This window comes from Motacilla alba, chromosome 15 (assembly GCF_015832195.1).
Source record: "Motacilla alba alba isolate MOTALB_02 chromosome 15, Motacilla_alba_V1.0_pri, whole genome shotgun sequence".
Taxonomy (NCBI): Eukaryota; Metazoa; Chordata; class Aves; order Passeriformes; family Motacillidae; genus Motacilla; species Motacilla alba.
In genome coordinates, this window is record NC_052030.1 from 10,966,904 (window position 1) to 10,981,259 (window position 14,356).

The following is a 14,356-nucleotide window of genomic DNA, read 5'->3' on the forward strand; positions in this document are numbered from 1 at the left end:
AGATAATTGAGGCTGTTTCCTTTGATGCTTTTCCCCTGTCCTAGAAATGCAGATTCTTTCCAGCACAGCAAAGGAGAAAGGACAAAATATAAATGTAGATGAATCCCCATTCTGACATCAGGTGACAATAAGCCGTGATAAATAAAATACTTGGCACATGTTTCAGCTGGAGATTCATACTGCTGATTCATCTTGTATTCATCTGAATTTATCCCTCAATTAAGGAATAAATTAAGGACTTGAAGTGAGGCATTAGCTCATGTATGGCCAAATTTATCTGCCTCCAGTGATATTAAGAGTCTTGCAAAGCACTCCGTGGTCAGTAAATAATTCTCAGCTTTGGGTGACTTCAGGAATTAACAGCATAACTTTACCTTTACACCTCCACCTCGTTGCAGGCAGAGACCAAGAGCTGTAAATCGGCAGCACCAGGAGCTCATGGGGAGAGGGTATCTGGTGTCAGCTTCCAGGACTTCAGCCTTTCAGTTTGCATGACTATCTAAGTGCCTGAACATTCCAGATAACCCCGGGGTTTAACTTCACGTTGTTTTGATGTAAAACCAAAATGGTTTTTATCTTGAGAGAGCTGCTCCCAGCAACAAGGAGGGAAGAATTTTAAATGCTTTCCCACAAGGCTGCCTCTTAAGCCAGAGGCAACCAAGTGAAGTTTACACCTCAAAACTTTCACTTCAATCCCTCCTAAATCCTGCTAATGACAATTCTTCAGAGCAGAGTGGTGCTGGAGATGCTCCTTCAGCTCACCAAAACAGCCTTGGTTGGAGTCCAAGACCCTCCCACCTCTTCCCTGGCTTTTCTTTTGAATATAGCAGCAATAAAACACACATCTGAGCATCCCACTTCCACAGTATGTTGTTGTCACAGTCTTCACCTTTAAAGAATTCCAACATATGTTTCCCTAAATGCTTTTTCTCTATTTATTCTACAAAGTTCCCAGAATAAATTTAATTTATTGATTCTGACAGTTTTCAGTTGGTTTGGACATTTCACTTGGGTGATTCCCCAAGCTTAGTGCAAGCAAACGCAGCTTGGAGCAGCTGTCTCCTTTCAGTGCAAAAATGATTGGTTTCAGATGTAGAATACTGAGGGCCTTGGGCTATATATTTTTTTTTTATTTTAATTTTTTTTTTAAATCCTGCCCTTAAAAGTGAAAAAAAAAAAAAAAAGCAAGTGCATCATATGTCACAGGACCTTGCTGCAGAAATATAACGTTTGTGCCCGGGGGTTTTGAGCTGATCTGATGAGCTCTCAACACCCCAACGTTACAGCCCAGAATAGCTCAGCATTCCTTGGGTGGCATAAAAGGAGCAGGAGGCTGATGTGACAGCGTCAGGAACAAAAAAGGTTTAGTAAAGGCAAAATAACAAACTCAAACAGATCCAGGTGCCACAGGCTTGTGCTCCTGGTAAAGACACCTCACCAAAGCGATTTGGTTTCTTTGTTCTGTCCTTTTCTACTCAATGGCCCAGGCGGGACCTTTTGGCTCATGGCCAATTAGCTGTCCCCAAACTTGAGGTGAAGTCCCCAAAGTCCTATCAGTGATTTTCCTACCTGATCACTGGGAGAAAGTTCTGGGCTCTTTCCTTTTTGGGGGACAAAGGAAGGTTCTGTCACTCTGTCCATAGGAGGCACATTGCTACACAGAAAGGTGTTTCTGGGCATGTTTCCATGCACAAACTCCCAGGGCTTGGTTTGCTCTTCAGTGTGTCCAGCCTGGAAGGGGAGTTCCTTGCAATGAACTGTGTTGGCAGAATAATGGGCTGGATTACAGCACAATTTACATGGACAGATTTAAACTCTTCCTTTCAGTCTTAATAAATGTAAGGTTTAATCAGCTGCCAGACAACGAAAGCAGCAACAGCGCGAGCAGCAGCAGAACTGGAGCCCTGGCACTGCCTGGTGAGGGTTTTGCTGTTGTTCCTTGGTGTCAATGGCCAGTGCCTGTCAGAGTGAAACAAGAAAACAGTCAAAACGGGTATTTGGAGCCAAATTTTGGCTGGCAAGGGGAATTGTGTCAAGGAAAACCCAAATTATCCTCCTAGCACATCGTAGCTTGAGTTTTGGACCCTACTCTTCATAGTGGCCTCAATGTTGTGCCTGGAAACAACTGCCCTTGGGAGAGGAAGAGAGTTGGTTAGGACATTTCTGGGTCAGCTTGAGTTTATATCTCACTCTTTGACTGGGTTTTATATTCTAGATATATCTGACAGCCTTTACAAAAATTTTTGCCACTTCCTACTTACTGAGGAGATTCCTCTCTCAAAATGGAATGACATTTTCTGAGTAAAATTTCATTCGAGTGAGTGAAAAGAACTTTCTGATAAAACTTCAAATATCACCAGCTTCTCTTCAAGCTGGTCTAATTTTGTCTTTTTTTGTAAGAAGAATATGCTTATATTTACCCACTCTGTACCCTTGTAATACAAAAAGGTACAGAATGATAGTATCAAGTGACAAAATAATTATGATTCAAAGGTTTATATCTGAACTAAGAAAACTGTAGATGGAAATCACACACAGCCTCTTCCTAGATAAATGTCTCTGTGAAATCTCCTTGGAAGGGGCAGGAGTGTCTGTGAGGGTGCTGATAACCCACTCTGGGACCACGGAAGTAAAATAACAAACACAAAAAACCAGGAGCAGAAGAATTTCAAATAAGCAACCCAGAAAGGGAGGAAGCACCTTCCATCATATCCAGATACGGAGGTTTTTGCAGAGGCGGTTCTTGATCCCAATTTGTGAATTTTAATTTGCTGCTAAAATGTTTTAACCCTTTTAAAGTTTTTATTGTTTTCAAATGTATATTAGTTTTCAAATATGTATGTAACTGCTGGTTAGCAGAAGCTGTGGTTAGGTGTGACATAGTTTGGACTTGCAGTTCAAAAACCTCAGCCAGCCCATGCCCTTTAAAAATAGACAAGTAAAATGGTCTGAATTAGCTAATTATTTTAATTGCCAATCTCTCAATTAAGTGCAGTGCTGTATAGGGGCTGAAATAATAGTTAATACTTTTCCAGAGAGGTCTATTTCTGGTTGTAATTTCAGGCTGTAGATTTTGGGCTGCAATAAGCATTTTTTTCTTCTCCCTCATGGGTTTCTTTATTTCCTCCCCAAACCTCTGTCCTCACTCCGGCCCTTACAACTGGCCATGGTGGAACACAGCAATGATTGTCTTCAGTAATTCTTAGGCTCTGCCCCAAACCAGAGCACATTGACATGAGTGACTGTGAATAAATCCTTCCTGGATATCTTCATCTCATTTTTAATAACAGGAGACATTTTCTCTTGTATAAGTGTTTCCTAACTTGGTCAGCTTCCATGGTTTTCTCTCTTTTTTTCTTTTCTTTTTTTTTCCTGCTTAAAGAAGTCTTTAAGTTCTGCCTCTCCTACATCCCTGGAAATGCTTGCCAGCAGCTGCCATCTCCCCAGTTCTAATCTAACACAAGAAATTCCATGTGTGTGTTTTCCCTCGGTACAGGTCTCCCTCCATCGTTTCCACACCAGCTCATGTTGTCTGTGGAGCAGCTCTTCCTTCCCTGCACTTCATTTTCCTACACCTGATTTCCCAGGCAGTGGCACTGTCTCCTTTGGCTCCATGGCCCTTACACCTGCCATGGGAAATGGAATATTTGCCTTTAGTCACACTCACACTCGGAATAAATCCATTCTCTGTCCTGTCTGAGCAGGGACACAATGTTTAAGCCACATTCAATGCCTCAGACACTGAAAATGGCAAAGGAACACCCATCAGGGAAGGCTGAGCTGTATCTCATCTTTACAGAGGCAGCTGCTTTGTTTCATCACAAGATTTCCCACCTGCCTCAACATTTTTACCTTACAGCCTGCAGAGCTGTGCACAAAAAATGTGGTAAAAGGATGAGAATCAAATGCATTTGGCTCATGGGAGTCATACAAGAGCTGTGGTGTGATACTGGAAATGCGCACAGTCAATTACCCATTAGGGAAGATGATTACAGACACCCATAAGGCCAGAGTGGCAATCCCTGCTCACCATGGCTGTGGAAGAAATGTAATGGATGAGGGAATTAGTGTCAGGTTTATTCAGATTTCTCCTTTAAGACCGCTGATGTGCATTTTCAGGGGCTTCCTCCTATTTCTCCTGACATTTGCAAGGCTGGTTTATTTGTTACTCATCGGTGCTGTAATCAGTGCTTTCATTTCCAGCCTTCTGCCGCTGGGCATATGAAAAACCAACCAGAGGTGAAACACTCGTTGCTCATTAGCCCTTTATATTCTGCTGGAGCATCCCGAGCTCAGGGCACGTAGCCGCACAGCGCCGTGTGTGCCCGGTGGCTCCGGCTCCATCGAGGGGACCGGCGTGCGGTGCCGTGTCCCAGCACATCCCCGTCCGCCCGGGGCCGCTGCCGTGGCCCTTGGCGCTGGAGTTTGGCACGTCGCTATGGCGACCCCGCCGCCGCAGGCAGCACCGAGCCGCCGCCAGCACAGGTCGGTGTCCGCGGTTCGGCCCTCGGCATCGGGGGCGGCGGGGGAGCGGCGGCCGCGCTCCGGGCTGCTCTGCAAACCGAGCGGGGGACTTTCCCTGTCGGCCGCTCGCACCGCTGCCCTCCCGCCCGGCTCCCGCTGGGGAGGAGCAGCAACAGGCGCCCCGAGCATTCCGCTCGCTGACAGCGCCCTGGGGGCCAGGAGGGGAGGGGATGGCTCCGCTGCAGGGCAATGCGTGGTGCTGGGGCACGGCAAGGGCTGAGCTCAGCCGGGGCATCCTCGGGGCCGGGGGCAGTCAGGCAGGGTGCACGGGGGTGCGGTGCCAGGCACGGTTCTGCCAGGGACAGTCTGCAGCCGCTTCTCTGCAGCCAGGTGTGTTTCCCTCCTTGCGCTTCGTTAAGTTAAGATGTAAGATGGAGAAAAGTAGCTACACCGCATTGCTCTGAAGTTCCGCAAAGAGACAGGGGAAAAAAAATAGCCTTCCAGCAGGGCCGTGCAGACTAAAGCTGCTTTTGACCAGAGACCCGACGAAAGTCGCAGAGCAGCGTCTGGAGGGGCACGCGGGGGTCTGTACGAGCCTCATCCCCAAGCGCCGCGGCGGAGGCGCATGGGAGCAGCAGCGTCTGCCCTCCGCACCGAGAGCTGCAACCGGAACGACTCTGCCCCGCCTGCCTCTCGCTGCCAGCCTCCCCGCGCCCTGGGAGTGGGCGGCTGAAGACATCCAGGGAGCCGAATACCGACTGCGTTATCACTTACGCAAACCTGGCATCGCTGACGTAAATTTAGAAGGGGATTCAGCAAATAAAGGCGGCTCCCGGCAGCCCGCATTACCTCGGGTACTCTGCGCGGGCTGTGCCTCGCAGGACATGGCGAGCAGATGGGGCTGCCCCCGCAGCTGGGAATCCTCCCTGGGGTTTGTAAATCCTAAGCTTTGAGTTAAAGAAGTGGTGGGATGTGTTGGTGGGAAAGCGATGCTCCCATCTGGCAGGGGTAGAGAAGAGGCTTCTTGTCTCAGGCATGTGCTGCTCAGAGGTCATGGCCAGTGTCAGGGTGGGTACAGATTGCTGTAGCTCGGCTCTTCTGCTTCTCCAGCGAGGGCAGGACAGGCTCAAGCCAACAAAGAGTGGCACAGTGTCCTGAAAAAAACCCAGCCATTGGCAAATATTGGCAAGACCCCCTTCTCCAGGAGCTGCAGCACTCAAAAGTGAGGGAGGAACTCAGCAGTTCTAGTGTATCTTGTGTTTGCATTGCTGGAAAAACATCCTCTGTGGTGGGCTGTGACTCCACCATACCGAGGGACAGATCCTGTCCTCGGTGTCCTCTAACCAAGAGTCAATCTGGACACATAAGTACTTTTATTTAGCAATGCTATCCTTCCAAATAGCTGTTGACCGTTTCCTACAGCTGGAAAATGCAAAACTGAGGTTGAACTCTAACAGTATTTTCTTAGTTAGAATTTCTAGCTTTTATTTCCTAGCAAGGACCTAAAGCACCTTTCTTTCCCCCTCTCCTCCCAAGGTCCAGGTTTTTTCCCCTGCCGGGCTCCCTGGCACCCGCAGCACAGCAGGAACCAGAGCTTTGCTCGGCCGAGAAGGGAAAGACACAGCAAAATCATTCGAAATGGCTCAGTCCAGCGGATCAGGACAGAAGGGGGAGCCCAGGAGACAAAATCGGAGAGCATCCCACCCCGCCGGGCTCCAGCCGAGCTCTGGATGTTAACGGCACTCATAGAAACTTGCTTTTGTTTCTACAGCCACCTTTTGGCTTTTGTTTATGGTTTATAAGAGACCACTCTCACCTCCGAATCTGTACCGAATTCCCACTGTGCTGAACAGCAGTTCCATTGGCAGCGCTCAGAAATCACCACTATGCTGCACTCCACCATTGTCCTCTGTGTTTATGAGGCAAAACATCTCTTTTTCCCTCCTCTTCCCCCTCACTGACCCTTTCCCTTCAGGCCTCCAATACCCGAATCTCCCCCACTGTGCTCACCATGCCTGCTGTTCCTGCTTTAAACCCACCTCACCTGTGAAGTCACCTCAGAAGTCACCTCCTTGGCAGCTTGGTGGGCTGGCGAGCACTTGGCCTTCCCTGGGCAAGCCCACAGCCTCCTGGGAGAGGGAAACATTGTGGTTTCAACCCCTTTTAACAAGGTTGCTGGAGGACTGATATATTTAGCAGCAAAGGAGCCTGAGCTGCATTACTGTTGGGGTATGAAGTGTCCCAGCTCCAGGTGGGCCTCAGGAACACTGGACAACTCCCTGACCCATTCCATCAGCTGTACAGAGGAGATGCCTTTCCCTGCACTCCCCAAGATCTCTGGCAGATGCAGAGATCAATGCCTGCCACAATCCTGACCTGCTGAGATTTATTTCACATTTCCTAACAGGCCGGGCTGTGCTATGAGCCCATTTTCACAAAGTGCTGCTTTGTATTTCAGTATCTTTAGTTGCCTCCTGTTTGTTGTATCTCTGTGCATGGCTCACAAATACTGTTCTGCCTGTACCTGCCTTAGTACTTTCTAATTTATTTCTGATAACAATTTGTTTTTTTCTCCAGATACCAGCAATATGCCTGTCATAAAGTACCCGAGGATCAGAGACCCTCTCTTTTATGAATGGGACAGGAAAGCCCAGAAATGTGGATTAAGACACACAATTTATGCTGTAAATGGGGATCAGTATACTGGAGAATGGCTGGACAACTTGAAACATGGTAAGATAGATAATTTTGAGGAAAAAATAGCAACTTAGATGTTCTTACAAAGGTTCCTAGGGGTAGGAAGTGGTCAGTGGTTCTATGTGCTCTGTATGCTCCTGGAAGAGCATTCATGTAGGACTTCATGTACACACACACACACACACACACACACACACACACATATATATATATTTGATAAATGTGGTGCAAAAATGCAGAAACATTTCTAATAGGTAACGTGAAGAGCTTTTGCATGCACTCAGGGGCAACTACCCAAAATATCTCTATTACAGATGTTTAAAAATCCTTTCCAAATAACAGCAAACTGCAGTCAGCTCCATGCACTGGGATGTGCCCTGGCTGCACAGTCCCTGGAGCTCTCTTAGCTCCTGACTTGGTTCCAGGAATCTTAATTTATTCCCAAGATGTGGCAGGGGCTGCAGGGGACAGAGCAGGAGGAGACCCTGTCCAAGCCAGGAGCAGCCAGAGCAGGACAGACTGACTTGTTTACAAGCAGTAAACTGAGGTTTGGAAGGATTTCAGTGCATTCAGCAGAGGCCACACAGGAAGCCCCTGATCAAGATTAACGATGGTTCCAACTTGGGAAGCTAAACTGAATCCCAGACATAAGCCTGACTTTGTGCAGGGAGTGCTGCCCTGCCTGGGATGGAGCAGGAAGGGCAGCCCTGTGCACCCTTCTCCTAACCATGATGGTCTCCCTGTCAGTCCTCTTGTTTGTTAAACAGGTAAAGGCACCCAGATTTGGAAAAGCACAGGAGCTATTTACAGCGGTGACTGGAAGTTTGGGAAGAGGGACGGTTATGGCTCATACAGCATTCTTGACCCAGTGACCAAGGAGTACAAGAGGGTGTACACAGGCTGGTGGGAAAATGACCGAAGAAGTGTAAGTGAGATTTTCTGCCAGCAGTGAGGCACTGGGACCCAAAACACGGGGAAGAGTTGGGTGCACATGTGCGAGAAGATTACTAAAAATACTAACTTTCACAATACTGAGGCTGAATTGAATGGTCAAAACTAAAAATCCAAGATTTGTATGGGAGTGCCATCTCCTTCCTGGAGAAGGATTCATCCCCATCCATCTGCTGGTTACCAGGCTACAGCCCCGAGCTCCCACCAGCTGCCACAGAGCAGTGGTTACTGCTCAGACTCACCTGCCAAGCATGATGGAGGTTTCACATCCTGTCTCTTAATCCTCCCCACCCATCCCTTTCATTGCTCTTGTCCTTGAACAAGTCAGAGGAACCTGTATTGTAAGCAGTGCCAGAAAATGCACCTTCTTCTAGGAGTTTTACAGCATAACAGGCGAATAACTTGAGTTCTTTTGGAAATTAAGCCTGTCACATTAATCAGTTTTTCCTAAAAGGAACATAATGAGAAAGTCATCTGGTAGACGTGACTGCAAAATCCTTGTAGGAACGTTTTTGGATCTGCCAATGGAAACCTTGTGTTTGTCTTTGTGTCTGCTCTTAAATTAAACTCATCTCCACCAACGCTTTTAATGGGTGTGTGGCTCCATGGCTCCTGTCTCTTGGAGGGAGCTTCCCTTCCTTCTTTAAGGTTAGATTTTCCATAATTGAGCTTTGGTGAAAGATTTATAATGACATCCAAATATCACTAGGCTTGGGTTTTCTTCTAAAAAGTTTCTCCCTTACATCCATGCAGTTTAATAAAATTAATACTCAGAAAAATCAGTTGTTTCCAGAACTGGTTTTATTATTTGTTCAGAGAAAAAAGAACACTTTATTCCTATGGAAAAATGTGTTATTGATATGGAAATATTTCTTATTGGTATCACTCCCTGGCATAGGGGGTACCTCTGGACTTCTCTTAATGGCAAACATACATGTAAAACCAACAAGGGGTGGAGCTGCCCAGCCTGGGACACACTGAGCTGGAAATGTCGTCAGGGTTGAAAGACATGAAATCCCCGTGTTGAGAGACAAATCCTTTAATGCTGCCTATCCCCAGGCAGGTTTATATACTTGTAAAACCTGCTTTTAGCTAAATATTGGCAGCAATCATGCCAATAATAACACACTGAGATAGAAACCCAAGGTTTTGTCAAGGGAATAAAACTGCCAAAAAAAAAAAAAAAAAATCCCATACTACCACATCTCATTTCCTTCAACACGAGGACAGCCGTGCCAGCAGCCATGTGTAAGAATAATAAACAAAGGAATATTCTATCAAAGTGGTGTCCCTAAATTGAACACTGACCCCTGTCCATAGAGCAGCTCCTCACCAGCCATCTCTGTGCTGCTGTCCAGGGCCGGGGGACGTTCTTTTACCCCAACGGGGAGCTCTACGAGGGCGAGTGGAGCGATGGATTGCGGAGCGGCTGGGGAAAGATGCACTACAAGGACGGCTCCACCTACGAGGGACAGTGGCTGACGGATCAGCCCCACGGGCAGGGCCTGCTGCAGCTCCGTAAGTACCGACCACCCTCACCCTGCCCCCTCCAAGCTGTTCGCTGCCGTGCTGCTCTCCGGGTGTCTCTGCCATCCAGAGATGCAGCCTTGCAGCAGGACTGCGGCCGCCCCGTGTCATCCCTCCCCTCCCGGTCTGGAGCGGGAGGCAGCACAGGCTGAGCAAGGGCGGGCACTGCACTGCTCCAGCCCATAAGCCCACACGCATGAAAGCTTACTTTTGCTGTGATTTACATTTAAATGACTGGGATGGTTCGGGTTAGAGATAATATACTGTTGGGTCAGAGAAGAGCAAATCTCTCTTTTCAAGGCAGGCACTTTGCCAGACAGGCTTTCTAGCTCTGAATACCAAAGAAGAGTTCAGTTTCCAGCATAGGAAAAAAAAAAAACCCACAACAACATAGTTTTCTTTTTGAGTTCACTCCATTCCCCGCTGTCTACTTCCGACAGTGGCTTGTGTTGAGTGAGCACAGGGGTTTCATTAGTACACAATCCTTTTCCATAAATAACCCCAAGTACATCATGGATTGGGAATGCTAGGGCCAATCTCAGCATAAATACAGAATTTTTATTTTTTTTCCCTTATTTTCCTTGGAGTTTAACACATTTTCCCCCAAAGCAAACAATCCCAACAATCTCTGCAATACCGGGCATGGCATTCTAAGAACATCTGAATAAATATTATCTCCATATTATTATTCATCTATTCTATCTTTTTTTTTTTGCTTGAAAGTGATCTCAAGGCTAGTAATTAGCTAAGCAAAGCAGCTGGGAAGAATGAGCCTGACCTCTGCACACCACATGCATGACTGTGCTCCCTCCACTGACTGTAAAGTCGCTTTGGACCGATGGCTCATCTGGATGAAATCAGCACCTGCTTCCAGGGGGAACCTTGCACTGATCTGCTGTGCTCTGTCAAAGGCCCTGTTAGTTCTAAACTAACAGCCCCTGCAGGCTGAGCTGTGGCTGATACACCATTTCAGAGCTCAGTTGCCTCCAGCCTAGCCTGCAACTGATTGTTAGCTGGATTCCTTTTGGTTAAAATTAGCCGGAGCAATTATTTCATACCCACAAGCTTAATGCATTCAGCTCAGCTGCTGGAAGTGCGCCCACGTGCCGGCAGCTTTGCCATGTGAAAGAAAAGGAGTTCTTCAGTGGAGGTCACGATGAGCTGCAGCTCAAGATTAAATTGCTTGTAGTGGCAGTGTGCCCGGCGAGGGTGAGCTTGGCTGGGAGCACCGTGCTGATCTGCTGCCTCTGCTACATCCATTCCCCAACAGCTTTGTACCAGAGCACTTCACATCCACAGGGATCGTGGTTCTGAGCAGCACAGCTTCGGGTGCTCTGGGAGGAGAGCAGATGGGACCAGCCAGGTACCACAGTGCACTCAGGGTGTTCATTGCCCCCTCTTTCCAGCCAGGACTGTGGTTTTGGTGGTTTCTCACTTGGTGGCTGGAGTGCACAAGCTGAGCTGCTCCCAGCTGTGCACAAGGCAGCTTGGTGTTGCAGATAAGCACAAAAGCAGATCAAAGTTGCAGATAACCATCACCATGGCTCCAGCCTGTAAACCAGACCCTTCCTGAGCAGCCCAGCAGCCACATTCTCTGGAAGCCTTTTTGGTTTTCCCTTCTTCCCTTACAGCATCCTGGCAGGCCCCAGCTATCTCTCCAGCACTGTGTGGGGTGCCCTAGTATTTCAGCCACTTCTTGTGATGAATGGCAGAGTTCAGCTGAGACTCAAAGGTATTTCCACTAACATGGTTAGAAATCCCCCTGGGTTTGGGCTTAGAAACATTGTATGTAGGAAAAGGGGTGAGCAGAGGGACAGCAATGTGGTCTGGATCTATCCCAACCCCCAGCATCACCATGGGTATGACGCCCTTTCTCAATCAGCATCCATAGATGAGGCTGCTCTCTTCCCCTTGCAGCTCTGCTTTCCCTGTTAGTGATGGATGGGTGGATTCCTGGAGAGCAGCAGAGAGCCCAAAAAAAGCCTCTCTCAACTTGCAGAAAAATGCCAAGAGAAGCAGTACAGCTGGAAAAACAGCCTGTAACTGACTGCCAGAACCGTTCAGACTCTTGCAGCAATTCTCACCCCGTAATTCATTGAGGAAAAACTTAACTAAAAGTATTCTTTGAAATCAAGATTATTTTGACTGGACAGCAATCAGTGCTCTGTTCCTTGCCCGGACAAGCAAACCTCTTCAAGCCAGAGATCCTGCGTGATTTGTTGCAGTGACAAATCTGAAACTTGTGTCCTGTAATTTTTCATGTTGTGAAGAGTGACTCAGGGACCAGTCCCTTACCTTGAGCATACTGGCTTCTTGTGTCAGCAAAAAATGAGTATCACTGTGAGAACAAAGCAGGTGAGCAGAGTCCTGGTTCCAAGTGAGCAAGCGTGGGCTCTTTCTGCAGGATTTTCTCCCTCTGTGGCACAGCAAATGGAGCTCTGCACAATCAAAATGACACACAGTACCAGAGCCACCTTGAAATTACCAAGAGGAGCCAAACACATGATCTTCTCCTCTGCTGGTTTGCTCTGTTGATTGATTGATTGAATTTGTAACCCCTTAATACAATGGTGCAAATTTCAAGGTCTGTTCATGTATTTAATTGCAGCAAATGGAAATTGGTACAATGGAGGTTGGAAAGATGGCAAGAAGCATGGCCCAGGGAAATACGTCTACCCAGATAAGGGACAGCTGTTAGAAGGCATCTGGGTAGCAGATATACCAAAGTGTGGAGTTCTGGTTGACTTTGGCAGAGACGACGCTCCAGCCCCTACTGAGTTTCCACTCCCAGAGGTAATTGCTTGGAAATTTTAGTGTTTGTATTCATCAGTGCTCGGGTCAGCTCTCCAGGTAGCATTTCACCACTCAAGAGATTTCCCCCATGGGGTGTGTGCTCAGAGTCTTTTGGCCAGCAGTCTCCTAAATGGCCCCACAGGGACTAACAGCTCATGCAGCCTCTGCTGGAGCCTCCCACTTGCCTACATCTGAAAAAACACAGTTCTCATGCACCAGAACTGCTCAGAGACCTGATGCAGCACAAAGGAAATGGGGACAATAGAGGCACAGACAATAGTGGGATTTGTGTCAAGACCAAATGATTTCACCAAGCCCAACTGCTGAGGCTGAGCAGACCCTACAGGGCCAACAGCAGCTCTTTCCTCCAAGTCAGGGGCTCACCACTGTGCCCAGCAGCCCCGGGGGCAGAGGGGTGTGTGCAGCTTCCCACCTGGGCCCAAGGAGGGCAGACTGTGTCCTAGAGCCCACATCCTCTGCTCCTCTTTTCCCTTGACTGACACACACAGCAGAGGAAGAGCCAGGCCCTATCCCCATCCCAAAGATTTGGTGAGACACAAAGACACACTGGGCCATCAGCCTGGCAGCCACTGGGTCCTTGCATGACACTTTGGTGGACAGAAGAGTCTGTCCCCAGCTCTGTGTCCTTGGAGGAAAAGCTCACAGCTGTTACATCTTCATTGCCCCTATCTTTTCAAATCTGCTTTCTATAGCCAAAGGCCCTTTGAGCAGTTTTGATGAGCCAGTTAATCCTGTAAGTACCAGGCACACCCACAGCAGTGCAGAATAACAAACCCCAAATGCCCACCAGAGAAAAACAATCTCTATTTTGCAAAAAGAGTGAAAGGAGCAGCACTTCTGTGGCTAAAAATATTTACTATATGTGGTTTGTCAAAGGTCACTGAGAAGAGCCTCAACAGTCCAATAGCCTGGGATGAACTACTGGTACACTAAGGCAGGATATGCAAGTCTGGCTGTTTATTTAACTCCCTGAAGACCAAGTGATGATCCAACTCTCTTCTGCTCTATAAGCAAAAACAAAACATCAACTTTCACTGCTGTTATTGTGCTTTCAATGGGTAGAGATCTGTTGATCTCAGAATACGAAGTAATTGATAAAAGGAGAAAAATGGAATTCAGGTTTTTATAAACTTTTGGCACCACCACCCCCTTTATTAAAATTATAGGTGAGGCCTAACAGGCTGCAAATCAAAGCCACTTTTGCCCAAGAGTGTGTTTTGTTAAAGTCACTCACAGAGAACTATTTCAAGGAGATAAAGTGATGTTCAGCACACTAATAAAATTATGGGAGTGTAGTTGTTTCTAAATAATTGAAAGGCTGCAATATGAGCTGAAGTCCTGATATGTGAGAGACTCTCCAATAAAGATCTATAAAACCTTAAGCTTCTTCAATTACACTGCATAACTGATTTGTATTCTTTTTATTTAGATTAAACTACATGATCCAGCTGGTGTTTTAGCAGAGGCCCGGGCAATGTTTGATGACAGCCATAATTAATAACCAGATGCTGAAGAAAAAAAAAGAAAAATTCAAGAACACGATCCTGGGTTATTTATTCCTTCGAGTGTCAAACCCACACCATGGTTTTCGTGTTGCAGTCTGCCTCAGCCTTCCCTCGAGGCTGTTCAGGTATACTTCCCTCTGCAGGTGGCTTTGCTCAGTAGCCTCCTCCCACCCCCATTATTTTGGAAAAGAAAGGAAAAAAAAAATTAATGGGGAAAACCCCAAAAGACAAGCACCAAAAGGATGGAAGAGAGGCAGAGTGACTCTGCTCAGCTCCTCTTACTCCTCCTGGTAAGAATTCACACTCCTGCTGGTTTCAAGGCCTTTGCTTTAGAGAAGGAGGTTTCTAGTACGTGTTTTAAAAGCATATAGAAAAGTACAATCAAGTAATAATTGTGT

The 14,356-nt window shown here is 47.2% G+C and overlaps 1 protein-coding gene across 2 annotated transcripts; it reads left to right on the forward strand.

Annotated features, from left to right (window-relative positions):
* Window positions 1-4,127: 4,127 nt before the first annotated feature.
* On the forward strand, window positions 4,128-14,327 carry MORN3 (MORN repeat containing 3). 2 transcript variants are annotated; one of them, XM_038152675.1, is made up of 6 exons: window positions 4,128-4,485; window positions 7,042-7,197; window positions 7,929-8,086; window positions 9,471-9,630; window positions 12,248-12,432; window positions 13,330-14,327. In XM_038152675.1, exons 2-6 carry the CDS (start codon window positions 7,053-7,055, stop codon window positions 13,384-13,386), a joined length of 705 nt encoding a protein of 234 aa, XP_038008603.1. In that variant the 5' UTR covers window positions 4,128-4,485; window positions 7,042-7,052; the 3' UTR covers window positions 13,387-14,327. The 2 variants fall into 2 exon arrangements, with proteins under 2 accessions (XP_038008603.1, XP_038008602.1); XM_038152674.1 differs by having other exon boundaries at window positions 13,883-14,327.
* The last annotated feature ends 29 nt before the right edge of the window (window positions 14,328-14,356 follow it).